The sequence below is a fragment of the Pyrgilauda ruficollis genome, unplaced genomic scaffold (genome assembly GCF_017590135.1).
Source record: "Pyrgilauda ruficollis isolate IOZ18807 unplaced genomic scaffold, ASM1759013v1 scaffold148, whole genome shotgun sequence".
NCBI lineage: Eukaryota > Metazoa > Chordata > Aves > Passeriformes > Passeridae > Pyrgilauda > Pyrgilauda ruficollis.
The window spans coordinates 725,494-745,159 of record NW_024513432.1 but is presented as its reverse complement, the minus strand read 5'-3'; the positions used below and the strand labels follow the sequence as shown (position 1 = coordinate 745,159).

Sequence of the window (19,666 nt, the reverse complement as noted above, 5' to 3'; positions counted from 1 at the left end):
AACCGCCAAGGGTCGCGACTGAGCGGCGAAGAGAGTCGTTCTGTCGCGACACGCGGGACGGGCGGTCATATCGGGAGATGGCTGTGGCGCAGCCCTCTCCTGAGGGATCCAGGGCCGCCCGCGGGGAGCGGACCGCGTGTGCGACTCGGGGACAACCGGGCCGGGACCCCCGCCATAGGCCTGGGGGGAAAATGGGGCGACCGACCCTCCAAATGGAAAACTACGACTCCCAGCATCCCTCGCGACAGCTGCTGCGCCTGCGCCTTACAGCCGCGGGCGCTGATTGGCCGCCGGCGCCGCCGCCATTTCGCGCGTTGGCTCGATGCCCGTAGTGGTGCGGCGGGCGGCAGTGCTGGCTCCGCCCCCTCCGCCCGCTGCTGCGGACAGGCCGCTCCGGCCCGCCGCGGCATCGGTCCCGCCCGGTGAACGGGTAGGCCTCGGGCCCAGGCCCAGGGACCCAGCGGCGCCCCGCCGGCCCTCTACAAAGCCACCCAATCAGCGCCCGCAGCGCGCCAGACCGACATCCCCCTCCGCCAATCAGCGGCGCTGGCGGCGGCAGCCAATCGAAAGGCGAGACGCAGCGGGGAGTGTGGCTGTGCGGGTCACGTGGGGCGCGCTCGGCCAATCAGCGGCGCGGGACGCGGGGTCGCCCCGGCTCCCGCCAAGTACGAGCGGGACGGGCCGGGCGGGACCGGGCCCGGAGCGGCGGGGGCTGCGCGGGCCGGGCCGCCTCGGGGTCGGGCCTGGCACCGCCGCCCGGCGCCGCCGCCAGCCGCCGCAGGTAAGGCCGGGCTGGGGGTGCGGCGCGGCCGGGGCGCGAGGTGTTTCCGGCGGCGGTTGGGCCGCGGGGTGCGCGGGGCCTGCCCGGGGTAACAAAGGAGGTGCCGGAGCTGCCGCCGCGCCCCGGGGCTGGGCCCGGGCCCGCCCTGCAGCCGCACTCGTGCGGGGACAGCGCGGTTTGGGTGGGGAGCGATCCGAAAGCCCGTCCCATCGCAGCCATACGCTCCGCTGTGCCCGGGCGCTGCAGCCCGGCCTGGGCACTGCCAGCGCTCCGGGGGCAGCCGCAGCCGCGCTGGGCACCTGTGCCAGGGCCTGCCCACCCTCACGGGGGCGAATTTCCTCCTCACATCTCCTCGGCTGCAGGCACGGGCTCCTGGGGACGTCCCTGCCCAGCCCAGCGAGGGGGACGCTGTGGCACCCGGTGGGTTCCTTTGCCTTGGGGGTGACACCGGGACCCCTTTGTCCTCCCTCAGCGGCCCCGGGAGAGCTGCTGGGCTCTGCCTCAGCCGTGCCAGGGAAGCGGCAGCAGCGGGCTGGGAGCAACCACGGGTGCTGATTTGTTGTTTTCTCCCGTAGCCATGGAGTGCAGAGACAAAGCTGCTGTTCCTCCACGGAAGCTCGTCCAAGGTAAGGGAGTGTCTCTCATCCAGCACAGTTCTAGCACATTAGGAACATCTCAGAGCTGCTTTTATGAGATACATGTCAAAGTGCCACTGCCTGTCTCTGAGCTGCTGTTGTTGTTGCAGCTCGGCTGCCCTTCAAGCGCCTCAACCCCGTGCCAAAGGAGAATCTCGACATCAATTCAGAAGTCAAAAAAGTCAAGAGCTCCCCGAGTGCTTTTGCTCCCAGCAAGGATCCCTCCCTGGATGCCTCAGGTGCCTCCCTGGACAATGTGGAGAACGACTGCCAGCTGGGCTCCGACGGGAATTTGACTCCAAAACTCGTCAACGGGAAGGGTCCACTGGACCATTTTATCCAGAAAAACCCAGGAGGTGACACGAGTGACCCTGGGGGCATCCCTGACCTCTGCAGGGGCTCTGGCCACGGACTCGGGGACAGCGCAGAGCTGGGGGATGCGGATTCTAGAGCTGCTGTGAGCAATGGCACCATAGGAAAAGAGCTGAGCTGCCTGAGCTCCTGGCAGAGCAGCCCAGCAGGAGACTCCACGGAGACTGAGGGGCCCCAGGCAGAGCAGGCTGCAGGAGCTGGGCCCCAGCCCACGGCCTGCAGGGACGTGGCAGGCAGGAAGGGCACTCAGGGCGAACTGAAGGACGTGCTCTTTGAGGGGAAGGTGCCCGTGGTGCTGCTGGAGGACATCATGAGCCTGAAGTGCCCCCAGGTGGCCCCTCTGGACGAGGCCTCGGAGAGCGAGGCCCTGGAGTCGTCCCACGAGGGGGACTCGGGACTGACCAACTCCTCGCTGAGCTCCGGGAGCTCCCCCGAGCTCCTGGCACAGAGCAAGGGCAGCAGCAGCCCCCTGGCTGCTTCTACACCTGCCAGGAAGGTTGGTCTGCTCTGCTTTGGGTTGCAGTCCCTGTGCTGGAATGTTTGGCTTCCTGGGGTGCTGGGGGAGAGGGTGAGTGGGGCAAACACCCTGAATTTTGGGGCAGTTTGGACAGAGGAGCTTCCAAGGGCAGCAGCGTCTGCTCAGGTGGCTCAAACAGCACGGGGATGCTTCTCCCAGGAAAGGTGGTGGTGATTGATTCCTGAGTTGTTGCCCTTTGGGGTCTTTAAATCCTGCAGGTCAAGGATTTGATCCTCCCTGGCTCTGGCTGCTGCTGTAATTACATTTCTTTAATGAAATGCCCACCTGGGGCTTGGTGTTTTGGGAACAGCATCCAAGAGCAGCTCTGTGCTTTAGGTGGTTTTTCCCAAGCTCTGTTTTATCCTCCTCAGAGCTGCTGGGATTCCTGTGGGGATGTTCCCCCAGTACAGCCAGTGCAGATGCTTCTCCAGCTCTGAATTCCTGCAGCTGCCAGGGAGAAGCTGTGGCACAGGGTGCCCAGAGCAGCTCTGCCTCATCCCTGGCAGTGCCCAAGGCCAGGCTGAGTGGGGTTGGATGGAACCTGTCCCGTGGCAGGGGTGGCACTGGATGGGCTCTGAGGTCCCTCCCAACCCAAAGCTTGCTGGGATTCCGTGAAAAAGCTCTGGATGAGGAGGTTTTTGGTCACCTGAGTTTCAGTTTAGCAGCTCTGCTTCAGCAGGAGGCCCCCAGACACCCTGGATTTTGGGGCAGTGTGGACAGAGGAGCTTCCAAGGGCAGCAGCAGCTGCTCAGGTGGCTCAAACACACGGGGATGCTTCTCCCAGTCCTTTTGTTGTGTTTATTGAGTCAAGGGATCGATTCCTCCTGTGTGAAAACTCCCAGTCTTCCATCTCTAGAATAAACAGACACACTCGAGCAGGCATGAAGTATTTCCAGTGTAGCAGAACAGCAGAAAGCACGCCTGGTGTAACCCAGTCCTGCCAGTGGGGCTGGATTTGCTCATGCTGCTCCCCAAAACGAGGGGCTGCACCCCAAGCTGTGCAGCTGGGAGTGCTGGCAGCTTTGTTTTCCTGGGAGGAAACAGCTCAGAGGAGCTGAAGCCCCCACTTGACAGGACTCCTGTTTTATATCAGATAAATATAGAAAATAAAGCAGTTGGGCTGTGTTAGCCTGTTAATCACAATTTAAATGTGATGCTGTCAGTGGCAGGAGGAGGAGGGGGGATCCAGTAAATCAGTAAATCACTGAAATATTGACAAATTAGGCCTTTAACCAGTCTGTGAAAGATGGTCTTATGCATAAAACACCTTTTTCTTCCCCCCATAAATAAAAGATAAATGAGAAGTGTGCCCTGTTTGGAACTTAGGATCAGTGAGCTGCTACTGGTGGAAGATCAAGTGGACTGTGATGACAAGAAGAAAGTGTTAAAATGTGGGAAGCAGTCCTTGTATTCATAAAGTTACAGCTAAGTATCACAGCAAGATAGATGGATGAAAAAAGAAAACCCAAAGAAACATAAGTTTAGCTGGAAGGAAGTGAGTTTGCCATGGTGAAATGTGCCCTGTGGTTCAGAGCAGCTCCCTTGCAAAGGCTCCTGTGGGAATGAGGGGAGCAGAGGGGTTTGTTCGTGGGGGCAGGAGCCTGGGGTGGGACTGGGGACACTGGATGTTCTGAGCTCTGTCCTCGTTCCCTGCTCGGGGGGTTGGAGTGACTGGGTGTGATCTGCAGGAGCAGCCTGGTGTCACTGTGGCTGGAAAAATCCTGTCACTCAGGATCTCCTCTAAAACTTGCATTTTGTAATTGCAGGTACCTCAGAAATTCCACAGAAGTTCAGCAGAGAAGGAGAAGCTGAGATTGCAAAGAGTAAGGCATTTCCCTGACACCCAACCTCCCCTGAGGAGCCAACAAAGGCTTTGCCTTTTATCTCAGCCCAGCTGCAACATCTCTTTTGCCATTTTTCCTCACCCTGGGGAGCGTGGAAGAACCTTTGATGCAGGCTGTTAAAGTGCTTGGCTCTTTCCAAAGCCCTGGCTGCGTTTGGGGCTCTTTGGGAAGAGATTAGAAACGTTTAAGCCCCAAAATTCAGGTTCTGTTTTTATAGTTAAAGTGCTTGGCTCTTTCCAAAGCTCCTGAATGGAGCCCTGGCTGCATTTGGGGCTCTTTGGGAAGAGATTAGAAACGTTTAAGCCCCAAAATTCAGGTTCTGTTTTTATGAGGCAAGTGGGGCACTGTGTCTGTGGCTCCCAGAGGATGTCACCACTGGATGCCACCACTGGGAATGCTCAAGCTCCAGGTTCTGCCTGCTTGGCTGCAGCTCCTCTGCTCCCTCACTCTGCTGCCAGCCATGGGATGCTGGGTGCAGAGGAGGCTGAAGGGTCACTGCAGTTTCCAGCAGTCAGGGTTTTTTGGGGTTGTTTTACCTGCACCTGGGAGGGTTTGTGCCCAGGAACTCTGTGCCTCTCAGTGGCTTGTTTATAAACTTGTGTGTTTTATGTAAGTTGGAGCTGTAAAGCTTTTCCCAGTGCCCCATATAGAATCCCAATCTGTTGTTTTCTTCCCTTCTATAGCTGTGTTAAAAATAGCAGGGATGGGAGGGAGAGAGGAGAATGGGAGCTAAAAATGATGCTGGGAATGAACCAGACCCACCAGTGAGCTGTCAGCTTCACACCAGCTTCCCAGCACCCAGCACATTCCATGACTCAGGCTGACAGTGTTGTTTCCTTGCCATTGGCACCATTTGGCTGTTGGTGGCTTTCTGCAGTTATTTGTGTTGTGACACTGCTCAAGGAAGCCTTGATGTTGACAAGGAGAGATGTGAAATCAATAAAAGAAAACTGAAAATACCCAGGGAGGAGTTGGAGTGTCTGGGCACAGGCAGATCCTCCTTTCCTGGTGACATCACCAGTGCCTGCAGCACAGAAAAGCTTTTTCTCTTTAATTTGACATTTTCCTCCTTTGTGTCAGCAGAGCCACGGTAGGAATTGCAGTTGTTTTGGGAGGAAACACCATAAAAAGCAACACTTCCAATAAAATCTTCCCCCCACTGTTCCCAGAGCGCCCCTTGAACAAACTCAGGGCACTGGTGATGCCTGATGATGTAAAATGGAGGAAAACAAGGGGCCAGCTCCACAATCTGGGCTTTGGAGGCTGACTGTGTTCCCTGAGATCCTGGAATATCCCAGCTTGGGGGGGCCCACGAGGATCATCAAAGTGATTTCTGTGATTGTGGAAACCATCAGAAAATCCTCGTGGGTTTATGATGTCAAATCAGCTCCAATTCACTTGTAGAAGTGACACCACTGTAGCCCTGTGATGACACCAAAGCATGAAAAGCTTTGCTCAGGAGGAAATATTTTGCAAAGAATCTGAAATCTCCTATTAAATAAGGGAATAATTACGATTTTATAATTCCCATCTAATTTTCCATAATGCCACAGTGGTAATGAAGATGACTCAATACAAAGCTTTCTTTGATGCTTAGAGAAATGAAAATACCTTTTTTTTTTTTGCTAAGAGAATAGAATAATTAAAGCTTTCAGAGAGGCAGCACCAGGAAGCTCAGCTGGCTGCTGCCTGGGGGGCTGGGGCTGTGCTCCCACCTGCCTTCCTGGGAAGGATGAGGGTCCCTCCCAGTCCAGGATATTTTGTGATGCTGCAGGTCAAGCACTGGGTGGGTCCAGCTTCCTCTTTGAGCAATGAAATGCTGATTTTCCAGGGCTGTGGGAGCACAGAGCTGCAGCTGCTGAGTGTCCCCTTTGTGCCCCAGGACCAGGAGCGTGCGGACAAGCTCCAGAAGCTGCAGGCAGAGAGGGAGGAGAAGGGCAGGCTGAAGGAAGAGGCAAAAGCTGCGAAAGAACGAGCCAAGGAGGAGGCAAAGAAGAGGAAAGAGGAAGAGAAGGAGTTGAAAGAGAGAGAAAGGAGGGAAAAGAAAGAAAAGGAAGAGAAGGAGAAAGCTGAGAAGCTGCGAGTGAAGGAGGAGAAGCGCAAGGAGAGGCAGGAGGCCTTGGAGTGAGTGCCTGGGCTTGTGCAGCTCCTGGGGGTCCCTGTGCTGGTTTCCATCCCCACTTTCCCTGCCCCCCTGCTCCAGCAGCACGGGCCTGGGGTCAGGGGGTGGCTCTGAAATGCTTGAGGGGCTCTGTGCCCCCATCCCAGCAGTGCCTTCTGCTGCCCTGAGCTTCCCCTGCTGACCTGGCTCCCTTGTGCTGTTTGCTGAGGAAGTTACCTGTGACTTGGTAACCCCTGAAATTCCCTGCATTGAGAGGAACTTGGAGGCAGCCTATTAACTTGAAATGGGTCAATATTTGCTGTAGAAGGAATGAACAAAGTCTTCTGTGCACTTAACCAAGCGTGCTTCTTGGCTGGGTTGACAGATGATCCTCGTGGTGGGGTCTGGGCCTTCCCACCTCTTCCCCAGTGCAAATAAACCCTTCCTGGTGGGTGACGATTCACATGGTCTTTGTTTTCAAGGGCAAAACTTGAGGAGAAGAGAAAGAAAGAAGAGGAGAAACGGTTAAAGGAGGAAGAAAAGGTAAAAATGCTTTCTCTGGCTTGTCTCTACATTCTTTTTGGGGTGAAATGCTGTTGGTGGAGCAGGGTGCAGCCTGTCCTGCTGGGGCTGCTCCGTGCAGATTTCACCTGTTACTTTCACAGCTGTTGGTTCCTTTGCTTTCCCCCTCTCGAGTGTTTTCTGTGTGTGTTTCTGAATGGCCACGAGTGAGCTCTCCCTGGCACTGCCACTGGAGCCCTGGCATGGCAGGGAGGACAGTGAGTGTTTCTGTTGAGTCACAGCAGCTGGTGACTGCCTGAACTTTGCTTTGTGCCTGGTTGCATTTGAAGTTGAGTCATGCGTGAGCTCAGCTGGAATTCCAAAGCTTTGTCCTGTCTCAAATGTGCTTTTGGGTTCTCATTTCAGCGCATCAATGCACAGAAAGCAGAGATCACCAGGTTCTTCCAGAAACCAAAGACTCCACAAGCCCCCAAGGTGAGGCATTGCTGGGCCTCTGTGTGTTGGTTTCTCACAGTTGTTCCTAACAAAATACCCTGATTTCCTTCTCAGCTGCCCCTTACAGCTTCTTAGGTGGTCAAAGCATTGATTTTTCTTAATTTCCTGGTCTCAAAAGTGTAAAGGATTTTAAGAAAAAGGCCAGAGCAGAGACTACAGAAAACATTTGTGGTTGGTTTAGTGAATCTCAGCTCTGTCTTCTGCAGAAGATCTGTCTTCTTGCCTGGAAGATCTGGAGTCTTGGACAGGAAGGGCTTAACCTAAATCTTCACTTAACCTAAATCTTCACCTCAGACAGCACCTCAGCAGCAGGTGTTTCTGGCACATGTTGGTGCTGCAGCTTCTCAGTGTCCAAACCCTGACACTCCTCACTTGATGTTTCAGACCCTTGCTGGCTCCTGTGGGAAGTTTGCCCCTTTTGAAATTAGGGAGAACATGGTCTTAGCCCCCCTCAGCCGTGTTGCCCTGGATCCAGACGACCTGGAACAGCTGGATAAGCTCCTGCACGCCCAGAATGGTGAAGATTCTTTCTTGAAGGATCTAAAATGTCGTAAACCACGAAAAACTGGGCCCACTTTGGTCAGTGACAGCAGTGACAGTGTCAACAGGTCAGTCTGCACTTGGGCGCTCGCTTTGCTTCTGTTTTTTGAAGTGAACTGCAGAGGGGGATTGAGGATTGGAGAGGAGGGAAGGCTGGAGCTGTTCTGTGGGGCTGAGCCACCTTCCCCTGTGTCCCCAGTGACGTGGTGGTGGTGGACAGCTGCCAGCCAGATGCTGTTCCTGAGAGGGAGAAGTTTGGCAGGATGAAGCTGCTGCAGTTCAGTGAGAATCACCGCCCTGCCTACTGGGGCACCTGGAACAAGAGGAGCTCCCTGATCCGTGCCAGGAATCCATGGTCCAAGGACACTGTAAGCACCTCAGCCTGCTGGGTTCTTTGTGCCCTAGAAGTGAATGTGCTTTTGGCCAAGTCCTCTGCTTCCCTGGGATTTCTGAGCCATTTTGTTCCCTTTGAAACCCCAGGCTGGGTTTGGTGCTTTGTGCTCTCCAATGGTGGACAGAAATGTTGGCATTTCTTGCAGAAACTGCTGGACTATGAAGTAGACAGTGATGAAGAGTGGGAAGAGGAGGAGCCTGGGGAAAGTCTCTCCCATAGTGAAGAGGTGAGGATCCTGCATGCTGAAAAAATCAGGAACCATGTGCACTTGGCAGTGTAACTTGTAACCCATTTATTTGTAGGATGATGAAGAGGAGGGAGAGGATGAAGATGAGGATGATGGCTTTTTTGTACCCCATGGGTACCTATCTGAAGATGAAGGTGTGACAGAGGTAAGGGAGCTGGCTGTCCCTGAGCTTCCCTTTCCAGTGAACTGTGTCCTGTCAATATTGGCAGGGGAGGAGAGCACCTGGTCCTGTGCCTGCACGGTTCAGGAGCTCTGTGTGGCTCAGGGAACACCAGGCAAAGCTGGGTTTAAAAAGCTCTTTTTTTTCCTTCCTGGCGTGGGTGTAACAAGTCCTTTGTCCCCTTTGGCTGCAGGAGTGTGACCCAGAGAACCAGAAGGTTCGTCAGAAGCTGAAAGCAAAGGAGTGGGATGAGCTGATAGCCAAGGGGAAGAGGTTCCACGTGCTACAGCCCGTGAAGATTGGCTGTGTCTGGGAAAGGGCAGCAGAGGACAACAGCACCAACCCGGACCTGAAGGTGCTCCAGCAGTTCACAGCCTGTGTCCTGGATCCACCTGTGCCAGAGGAAGAGCAGCAGACACAGAAATGTAGCAAAAAAAGAGCAAAAGATCAGCAAAGTAAGACCTGAAGGGCTGAACAGTGCTTCCACAGCGTTGTGCTGTGCTTTGGAGGGAGTAGGGGGATTAGTGAGTGTTGCATTCAGAGTGACCTGTTTCTGACAAGGCTGGAATCCAAGGAATCTCTGAGAGCTCTTGGAAAGGAGTTTTCTGGCAGGGCCTCTCCAAAAAGTCTTGCTCTGGGCAATCTAGGAACTGAAGCCAACCAGACTTGAGCAAGCTCAGATGTAGGATGGGTCTGAGCCTGTTTATTGTTTGGGGGAAAGGGTTTGGTTTTTGTGTTGGCTTCCAGTCCTGAGCTTTTCCTGCACCTGATTAACACAAGGCCTTGAATAACTCACATAAAGGCCAGGCAGGGGGTGGGGGTTTCACTCCAGGGTGTTGTTATTATTGGGGGTGAGTTTTCTACATCAAATCATGGAATCCCAGAGTGGTTTGGGTTGGGAGACACCTTAAAGACCATCCAGTTTCTGCCATGACCTTCCACTTGCTCCCCATCCAACCTGACCATGGAGCCTCCCAGACATGGGGCACCCCCATCTTCTCTTGGGCAATCCCATCTCTAAAACCAACCCTGGTGTTTTCCCCCTCTGGAGTGCCCGTGCTGATTTCTCTCCCCCAGCTTTCCCAACCTTTAACCCTCCCTGTGCCACCTTTCCCTGCAGTCCTGGGCCAGCTGCTGCCGCTGCTGCACGGGAACGTGCACGGGAGCAGGGTGATCATCCAGGAGTTCCAGGAGTGCTGCCGCCAGGGACGCTTCAGCCACGGGCCCGAGGGCAGCTCCAGGAGCCCCCCAGAGCCCCCAGGAGGGGAGGACAGCGGGGTCCCCTCCAAGGCCAGGCTCAAGAGGATCATTTCAGAGAGCTCCGTGTACGAGAAGAGGCCCGAGTTCAGGATGTGCTGGTACGTGCACGCCGAGGTGCTGCGCAGCTTCGGGCAGGAGCAGCTTCCCGTGCCCTGCCAGTGGAACTACGTCACCCAGGTGCCCTGCACGGGCAAGGAGGAGGGGGGCAGCGTGCCAGGAGTGGCTGTGCCCCAGCCCACCCCCCTGGCAGCCAAGAGGAAGGCCGTGGGAAGCATGTCCATCACCAAGTTCATGAAGAGACCTCGGGGCGCTGAGCAGGTGAGTTCCTGGCGGGGTGTTGTGCCCCAGTAAGGAGGGCTGGGAGTGGGGCTGGGGGTGTTTGCACCCCCCCAGGTCGGCCTGTTAACTCCAGCCACTGTCCTGCACACCAGAAGACCCTTTTTATGGGGAAAGAAGTGAAATGATGGGACTGAGAGATGGGTTTCTTTTGTGTGTCTGCTTGGACTCTGTTCCATTTGAAACGTTGCTCTCCTGCTGTTCTTCCATTCTCTGCTATTTGGCAGTGATTGCATCCAAGCTGTGAATAGTTTGAGAGTCTGCTTGGCCTTGGTTTTACAGCTGTGTGTAATTTGTGTGCAGGTTTTATGTGTGCCTGTGGCTGCCAGATGTACAGCCCGAGCTGATGACTTACAGCAGTTGCATGTGAAGGGATTAAATGTGGTCCCCAAGTGCTGCAACTCAGCCCAGAGCAGTCTGTAAAGGCTCCAGCTCATCCTGACACACATAAAGCTGAATTTCGAGAGCTGGTTTAAAAAACCAATAATTCATAGGGACAAAATGAGATGGAATTGCAGTGGTTGCTGCCTGGGGGCTCTGTTGTGGTTTTCCTGTTGTTGCTTCTGCTTTTCAGGGCAACCACAGGTGGTGCTGGAGCCTAATCATGACTGAAAAATGGGATCATGGAATTCCAGAATGCTTTGGCTTGGAAGGGACCTTAAATGTCACCCTTGCCATGGGCAGGGACACCTCCCACTGTCCCAGGCTGCTCCAGCCTGGCCTTGGCACTGCCAGGGATCCAGGGGCAGCCCCAGCTGCTCTGGGAATTCCATGCCAGCCCCTGCCCACCATCACAGGGAGGAATTCCTTCCCAATATCCCATCCAGCCCTACCCCCTGGCATTGGAAGCCATTCCCTGTGTCCTGTCCTTCCATCCCTTGTCCAAAGTCTCTCTCCGTGTTTCCTCTTGGCCCCTTCAGGCCCTGGAGGGGCCACAGCTGGGTCCCCACAAAGCTTGGGAGGCTCTGCTGAGGCTTTAGGTGCTGCAATTTGGGATTATCAACCTTTGGCTTCCCATCCCACAGGCAGGGCAGGGTTTGGAATCCCTGCCAGTGGATTTATTCCTCCTTCCCTGTGCACCAGGTTAGGAAAGAGCCCCAGAATGGTTTGGGTTGGGAGGGACCTTAAAGCTGATCTCGTTCCACCCCCCTCCCATGGACCACAGATGAGGCTTTTGATGCTTTTTATGCTTTGCCTTCCCAATTTATTCTTGGCTTTTTTGGCTTTTCTACTGAAAAAGCTCAGCATTCAGGTATTGATAGAGATCAGAGACTTGTGAGAAGCTGTTCAACCCCCAAACTCCATCTGCTTGGGTTTTTTCTTGTACACTAAATAAAGGCAGAGATAAAAGTCTCTGCTTGGCACCCACTGGAAATTCAGCTTATAAGGGAGCAGAAATAGCAAAACAAAGGCTTTTAGGAGAATTACATCACCAGCCTGAATGCTTCAAAGCTTCTCAGAGCTGTGCTGGGGAGGTGCAGCTCCGAGCAGAGGTGTCACAGCCCCAGAAGCCTTTCTTTCCTTCCTGATGTCTCAATCAGCCCTGCTCTACCTGTGGAGCCAGGCTGGGCCATGGCTGGCAGGGCACAGCTGCCAGATCCTGCTCTGGCACGTGTTCCTCTGCTGGGGAGCTCACACCAGGGCTCCTGTGAGTCAAGGTGCTCTTACATAAGCTGTGGAGAGAAAAATTTGGTGCTGAAGTGGGCAGTACCTGCCCACGTGTAGGAGGGATTTAATTTGAGAACTGGGGCTTTATTGAAAGATGTAAATTGGAAATTTTCTTGGCTTGGAAGAGTTTTTAGGGGATGGGGAGCAGGATTTTCATTCCAGTTCCAGCTGAAGGAGAAAAAAACTCAACAGACCCTCACAGCTGGGCAACTTTGGTTTGTGTCCCTGCTTGGGTTCTGTGTTCTCCATTCAAAATAGGGAATTTGGGCTTTTCCCATGGCAGGAAACCTGGGCAGAAGGGAGGAACTGGCACCACTCCCTGAATAAAAGCTGATTGGCAAAGAGGAGGAGGAGTCAGCAGAGAACCAGGTCCAAACTTGACAAGCAACTGTAATTCTCCATCTTCAGAAGGGAGAGAACATCCAAAGGACCAAAGGAGGCTGAGGGGGGACCCTGTGGCTCTGCACAGCTCCTGCCAGGAGGGGACAGCCAGGGGGGTCAGCCTCTGCTCCCAGGGGACACCAGCACCAGAGGGAACAGCTCACACTGCACCAGAGGGGGTTAGGTTGGAGATTTAGGGAACTTTATTCCTCCAGAGCTGCCCAGGGTAGGGCTGGAGTCCCCATCCCTGCAGGGACCTAAAAGCCATGGGGATGTGACACCTGGGGACAGGGCCAGTGGTGGCCTGGGCAGTGCTGGGGAGCAGTTGGACTCGCTGAGCTTTATGAGGCTGTGATTCTGTGAAAATAATAAACAGAGGGGGGAGAGATTTCCCTTCCAGAGTGCAGCAAGAGTCAGATTTCCATGAAGCTGAGCTGCCTGTGCTGCGGGGGCTGCTCAGCACGTTGTGTAAGAGGGAAGGATCCTGGAGCAGCAGCTTGGCCTCTCTCCCACTGTGGGTGCCACTGCAGAGGAGGCCTTTTGTCACAAGTCTCAGCTCGTGGAGCTGGGAATTGCATTTCTCCTTCCCTCCAGATGTGCCCACCTGCCCAGAGGGTGCCCAGCAGTGCCAGCTCGTGGCACCCTCCCCCTCCTGACTCACACCTGGTACCTGCTCTTTCCCTCCAGGCTGCAGAGATGGATGGATTTCAGGCAGACACTGAGGAAGATGAGGAAGATGATGACTGCATGATTGTGGATGTACAGCCAGGAAAAGGTGGGAAGGGAGATGGGTGCCAGGCTCTTGGCAGGCACTCCCCCAAGGGAGCAGCACCTGTGTGAGCTAAACTTGGGATTTTCTGCCCTTTTCACCATTCCTTGAGCTTTTCTCTCTATAGATACCTTATCCCAGATACTCCTGCTTTTTACCCTTTTTAAAAGATGCTTCTCTGCTATTTTTGGCCTTCTCTAAGCTGCTCTTGCCTCTCCTGCCCTCGGTGGCACAAAGCCCCTGGGAGCAGCACTTGGCTCAGTGCTTCTTCTGGGAGCACAGGTGAGCACTAGGGCAGTGCCACTGGTGACTGATGGCAAATATTGCTGCTCTGGGGCCTGGCAGGGGCTGGGTTATCACCCCTCTGGAGCCTCCTCAAAGGTGCAAATTGTCTGAAGGAGGTCACATCAGGGAGCAGCCTGGCTGCTGCTTTGCTCCACAGTCTGAGCCCCTTGCTTGTGTTTGTGTCCCAGTTATCCCTTGGAAAATGGCTTCAAAGCCCCTCTGAGCAGCCTCTCCTTCCAGGCCAGGCTGGGATGAGGATGTGGAGCAGCTCCTTTCATCTCCAGGAGCTTTTGGACGTGATCACACAGATCAATGAGCTGACTCCAAGCACGTGCTGTGGTTTCCAAAGCTCTGGGCTCTTTCTTCCTGCTCACAATAGAGCTCTCCCAACCTGCTCTAAGGAAAGTGGTTTGTGTTGGGCAGCTCCTCTGGTAGATAAGGACTCGTGCACAGAAATTCTGCAGTGTTTGACCCATTCCAGGCATTATCTGGGCTCTCCTTCCTCTCTGAGCTCCTCTCACCTCCCAAAACAGACACTGGGACTGTTTGACAAGAAGCCTGGCTTTAATCTTAAGCTGCTTTTGCTTATTACCAGGCTCTGAGATGAAAACCTCGCCTCAGGTTTGTCCCCTCTTGTTCTGAGGATGCCACTGAGCAGCCTCCCTCCCTCAGGCTCTGCTGACACACTTGCAGCTCTGTTTGTTTGGCTCTGCCTGACTCTAAAGCACTGAAAAGATTATGAAAATCCTTTTTATGGTTGAAGTGATTTTTTTATTCTGCATTGGTGATATTAAATAAGAAGCCAGTATTAAAACCAGTTTTTAAATAGTGTTGAAAAGGAGACTCACAACAGATGCAGAAAGCTAAGACAGATAAAACATGAAGTAGTCAAATTTCACTGGATTAATGAAGATATTTACAAAAACAAAACAAACCAAACACATTCTCTCCTTTGCAGGTTCCACAGCTTCAGAATCCAGTGGCACAAGAGCTGCTCACCAGGACAGCAGCATGGTCAGCCCATCTAATACAATTTGAGACTAAAATGCCTACTAACTCCTCTGTATGTATGTAGGATGAGCTAGAAAGTTTTAAATCTTGTGTATCTTTGACCAAGATACTTGAAAGTATTCCACATTTCTTGTAAAGAGAAGACAGCACTTTGTTCTGCTTCAGACCAGATGGAAGCTTAAATTTTTAGCTTTAGCTTTTTAGCTTTTTTATTTTTTTTAAATACTGCATATTAATCTGTCCTTAATAAAGCATTATTGAAATTTTGATACTTCTTTGTAATGGAAGGTATCTAAGTTATCTCTAAAAGTAGCTGAGGGATTTTGGAATAAGCTTATTGTGATGCCACTGGGGAATGACTGTTCATAATGTTGTACAGCGTGGCCTTGGGTATAAATGATGTACAATTATATATGAATTTATGCTCTTGTACCATCCTGTTTGTGGTCTTACTTGCTCCAGAGAACAGCAGCAGGGCTTTACTTTTGGAAAAGGAAAAATGCATTGTTTCTCTTATCTTGGGACAGGCTGGACAGGTCAGGGATAGATTCTCACTCTTGTCTACATCAGAGCTGGGCTCTGTCCCACAGAAAAACTCTGTTTGAGGTATTGAAGGACTGAGCTGGCATCAAACGTGGTGACACACAGAATGAACTTGCTGGGGCTTTTGTACAACTGGTGAGTTATGAATTACTTCTTTAAAAGATTGTCTGTAATTTCAGGTTTATTATCTCCCCTGGGCACCAGCAGTAGCTGTTCCCTGCTGTCACTCTCTGGTCTCTGAAGGGACAAGGGGGGTGATGCTGCCCCAGTAACACCAGTGCCAGCCCCAGCACAGACTGGTTTGGCATCTCAAACCTACAGCAACAACAAAGCAACTCAAGCAAGTGGGATCAGAACTGAGTCTTTAAATAATTCCATTTAATCAGACTAAGTGTAACTTTATCCAAAGAGCTTCTCTCCAGTAGGAGTTACAGTGCACACAGAAGCAGAACGGGGAGCTGAGCTCTAAACCCAGCCCCCTACCCAGGCTCAGGTTGGTAATCCAGCCTAACAGCCCCTAATCCCTGCTCCACCACTGCCTTGGGAACACCTCAGGCAGTCCCTGCTCCAGGGCAATCCCTGCTTTGGTGTTGAGAGCCACCTGTGAGTCTGGAGCTGGGAGGGGACAGCGGGCCCAGCCCCTCTGCAGAGCTGCACCAAAGCCACCTCAGCTCACGGAGCTCCAGCAGTCTCGGGAAAAGGAGGGACGAGTCTGAAGCCAGCAGCACGGGAGGCACTGCCCTTTATTTCAGGACAGGGGCTGGGCCCTGGCCAGCAGCTCGGGCCTGAGGGGGCTGCGCTGCTCCTCCGCCGCCGCCTCCACGTCTGCCATGACCGCGGCGTCCCAGGCCAGGCTCAGCAGGGCCGAGGGCACCTGGGCACGACAGGCACGTACTGAGCACAGCCAGGGCTGGCTGTGGGCTGCCAGGAATCCTGACACCCCTCCAGTCCCACCCCTGCCTGGCCAGGGACACGTCCCACTGTCCCAGCCTGCTGCATCCTGGCCTTGGGCGCTGCCACAGCTGCTCTGTTCTCCTTGAGTGTGAACACCCTGTGAGCATTCACAGACCTGGGACTGCTCAAGCTGAAAAGGACAAGGATTCTGCAGGCAGCTCCTTTTAGGGGATGCTGCTTTGGGTTTTCTGTTCATACCCTCCCTCACCATCGCTGCCTTCCCTCTTTCCCAGCCCCTGACAGCTCTGTGCTCCAGGAGGACCCTGCACTTCCCTCCACACCTCAAAGCCCCCCAGTAGTTACTGCTTTGTTTGTGCTCAAAGTGGGGGGACAGAACACAGCTTGGGGCTCTGACTGAACACAAACTTCTCCCCCTGCTCGGAGCAGCAGAAGACTGACAGCCTCAAGATGCTCTGGAAGGTACCAACAGTAATTTTTTTCACTCACCAACCCACATTCATTGAAGGCCAAGTTCTCATCAGTCAGTTTGAGACCTCCAGGTCCCAGGAGCTCAAAGGGCAGCCAGTCATCTCTGAGTGCTTCTCTCACAAAGTTGTAGAGCACAGAAACTGATTCTCGGGCATAAAAAGTCCCTGCCATGAGAAAACAAGGTGAGAGAGTCTGGCATTTACCAAAATCTAACCTTTTGTGGTCGGTACCGTGGGGCTTCACCTACTGATGCTGACTTGATCAACGACTTCCCTGCCACACAGCCAGCCTGATTTAACTGAAAACTATAAAAGCAGAATCCCCAAAGAAAAATAGTCAATTGTTGGGAGCCCCTGCCAGCCTGTAACAAAGAGCTGGGAAAGCCTGAAATGACTTCCAGAGTTCTACTGGAAAATTTGAAGAGGATTTATGCTGTTGTACAGTCTGACATCACACAGGCAGCCTCACGCTGGCTGCTGTCACACACTGATCTAATGAGTCCAGCTTGTTTCCAGAGGCCTGGGAAGAGCAGACTTTAATTAATGATGCCTTGAGATTCTTCCCTCTCTGTCCAATCCTGGCTTAAAATCCCAACCCTGAGCAGGGGGAGGATTTGGAGATGGGAAGAGTTCATGGAGAAACATTACCCCGCTGTGGTTTTGGGGTGGTTCATTCCACCAGCTGACCTCAGCACCTCCTGTGATCCAGCTCCTTACACTCCAAATACCCTCAGAAGCTTCTGGAGGTGCCCGAGGGAAGGGCGAGGAGCCCCTCTTACCCTGGAGGATGTATCCATCGGGGAAGCGCACCCGCAGCAGCGTGTAGTTGTACTTCCTCATCTCCCTCTGCTCGTCCTTCTCGCGCATGGCTCTGGTCCTCAGCATCGCCGCCTTCTCCACCGCCTCTGTCCTGCGGGGAGAGACCCTTGTAGGCCCCGAGGAGAGCCGGGAGCTGCTGGCTGCCATCCCCCGGCCCTGCTGCTCCTGCAGCCCCTCACCGGAGCCGCTGCTCCCTGCGCAGCTCCTCTGCAGTGAGGCTGAAGAAGTCGTGGGGCAGCTCAAAGCGCGCGGCCGCGGGCGACGGCTGGAACAGCGCGAGCTGCCGGTGCAGCTGCGCCCGCACGGGCTCCGAGCTCAGCAGCTGCTCCTTGTGCTCCTTCAGATCTTCCAGCCTGCTCAGCACCTCCTCCTTCAGCACGTAGAACTCCTCCGTGGTCTCTGCAAGGATGGAGCGAGGCTCTTGGTCTTTAGGGCAGTGACACGGGGACAAGGATCTCTGGGGAAATGTCACACTGGGACAAGGAATGTGCAGGCTCAGAGGCTGTTTTTGTTCCAGCCTTGGAGGAATGACCTCTGTGGAGCTGTCAGCAAGCAGAGCTGCCCCCAGCACCCCGCAAAGCCCTGACTCCACATTAACACCACGAGTTCTTGCCTTGTCCTGGAACAGGCAGTGTTTTTGTCTCAAACCCGACAGCCTGGAAAAATTTGTGTGTCCCTTCCAAGCAGCTTATCCTTTCCTGGAAGAAAAGGACAGAATTTAGATGGAGTTTGCTCCAAGCAAGGGCTTTCCAAGGCTGAGCAGCTGCAGGTCTGAGCTCACCTGAAACACCTTGTTCTGCAGTTTGATTTTCCGGTATTTCTCCTCCTCTGGATGGAGATAGATGTTATCCAAGTACCTGCAGCAAGAGGAATGCACTGCCTGGATCAAAGCAGGACACTCTGAGGTCAGAGAGAAAACAGAGACCTCACAGATAACAAAAGCTGAGAAACCCAGGAAAATAAAATACATCAATGTTTTGGGGCCAAACCAAAAAAAAAACAGCAGCTCCCAAACCTCTTGGAATAGTGGGACCAACTCCTCCAGGATGCTCACATCAGATCAGCTGACAAATTGGGAGGTTCAAAAGTTCCATTTTCTTCCAAAAAAAACCACTTTTCTAGAAGCAGAGCAAGAAAACCCACCAGGGAAGGGATGAGCTGCCCGTGCCCTCAGTCACACTCACTTGGCCATGGTCTCCACGCACAGCCGGACCTTCTCCCGGTCCTTGTTGAAGGTGTGGATCTCCATGATGGAAGCAGCCACCGGGTCCACGGAGAAATACTGGGGGAGAGAGAGAGAGGGAGAGAAGCTGCTCAGGGAGGAGCTGATCCCAGCTCAGCTCAACTGTTCCCCTTTTGCTGGGCTAAAGAAGATTTAGCAGGTAAAGTGAAATTGTCCTGGGGGGGGTTTTACACGAAGGAGGTGGAGGGTTGGTGAGGTCACTGCTGGAGGGGACCCATGGCACAAAAGGAGCTTGAAGAGGGAAGGGAAGGAGTTTGAAGGGAAGCACTCACTGCCTGGATGGCTTCTCGGAGCTGCTTTTCCTTCTGGTCTTTCCTCACTACGGTACCGGTCAAGGGGCAGATGAAATAAACCCCTGAGACAGAGGGAGCAGCTGCCCCTTCCTCCTCCTGCTCCTGAAGAAGATAAAACCAGGCACCAAACTGAGCACGGGGAGGTTTTGGGGGGGGCTCTGTTTATAAATACCCTCAGGACACCGAGAGCAGCCCCAAGAGGTGCTGAGCAGGGAATGGCAGCATCTCCCTCACCTTCTCCTCCATGGAGAGCCCCTTCTCGCCGGCAGCTGCCTCGGCCATCAGCTCTTTTCTCACTACAACACACAAACCCCAGCTGCAGCGGAGGCTCAGCACATTCCAGAGGCTTTTGGACAGCTCAGCGCCGCCCTGAGAAACAAACACCTGCCCAGGTGCGGCGTGCCGGCCCTGGGCTGCACATGACCCCGTTTCCACCACAGCTGCCCCAAAACACCCTGGAGAGCGGCCCCGGGCGCTTTTCCAGCCGGGATGGCCGCGGCCCGCTCCTACCCTGGTTCCTGATGGCGTCCTGCGAGGCGGACGGAGCCTTTCCCTTGGGCTTCAGCTCCAGCCGGGCCAGCGCCGCGGCCGCCGCCCTCTGCGCCTCATCCGTCGGGGCCTGACGGGGCTTCGGGGCCACCTCGGCTTTCGGCTTCTCCCTGGGGGCCCTGGCACGGAGGACACGGCTCGCTGACCCGCCGGTGCCAGCCCGGGGACGCGGCCCCGCGGGAAGGGGCGCCCGGGCCCGGCGGTGCCGCCGCTCCGGCCCCGCGAGCCCCTCGCGCCCCGGGCCGGTACCGGGCCCGGCGCGGGGGGTACCGGCCGCGGAGGGTGCTCGGGGGTGGCGTTACCGGTGGTGGCGTTACCGGAGGGTCCCCCCAGCCCGTACCGGGACGGCTCCGAGAGCTTCTGCCCGGGCCCCGCCGTCTTGAACTTCAGGTCGGCCTTGATCTCCTGGAAGAACTTGCGCATGGCGGTGCCGGGCTGGGACCGGGTCGGGAACGCCGGGACGGGAACACCGGGACGGGAACACCGGGACGGGAATGCCGGGACGAGAACACCGGGACA

General features: G+C 54.6%; 2 protein-coding genes across 3 annotated transcripts; one reads left to right on the top strand and one right to left on the bottom strand.

The window, feature by feature from the left end:
* Window positions 1-645: 645 nt before the first annotated feature.
* Window positions 646-14,750, top strand: CHAF1A (chromatin assembly factor 1 subunit A). Its single transcript, XM_041460725.1, has 15 exons — window positions 646-781; window positions 1,357-1,407; window positions 1,527-2,284; window positions 4,072-4,128; window positions 6,032-6,273; window positions 6,733-6,793; window positions 7,178-7,246; window positions 7,652-7,875; window positions 8,007-8,175; window positions 8,347-8,427; window positions 8,504-8,593; window positions 8,802-9,063; window positions 9,729-10,186; window positions 12,941-13,028; window positions 14,266-14,750. Exons 2-15 carry the CDS (start codon window positions 1,359-1,361, stop codon window positions 14,343-14,345), a joined length of 2,688 nt encoding a protein of 895 aa, XP_041316659.1. The 5' UTR covers window positions 646-781; window positions 1,357-1,358; the 3' UTR covers window positions 14,346-14,750.
* UBXN6 (UBX domain protein 6) lies at window positions 14,056-19,623 on the bottom strand. Of its 2 annotated transcripts, none has more exons than XM_041460727.1 (11): window positions 19,488-19,623; window positions 19,109-19,266; window positions 18,833-18,894; window positions 18,578-18,700; window positions 18,247-18,344; window positions 17,844-17,919; window positions 17,676-17,760; window positions 17,242-17,461; window positions 17,023-17,153; window positions 16,263-16,408; window positions 14,056-15,755 (listed from the first exon to the last, which is right to left on the bottom strand). In XM_041460727.1, the coding sequence occupies exons 1-11, from the start codon at window positions 19,568-19,570 to the stop codon at window positions 15,717-15,719; spliced, it is 1,221 nt and encodes a 406-aa protein (XP_041316661.1). In that variant the 5' UTR covers window positions 19,571-19,623; the 3' UTR covers window positions 14,056-15,716. The 2 variants fall into 2 exon arrangements, with proteins under 2 accessions (XP_041316661.1, XP_041316660.1); XM_041460726.1 differs by having other exon boundaries at window positions 14,056-15,735.
* Between the last annotated feature and the right edge of the window lie 43 nt (window positions 19,624-19,666).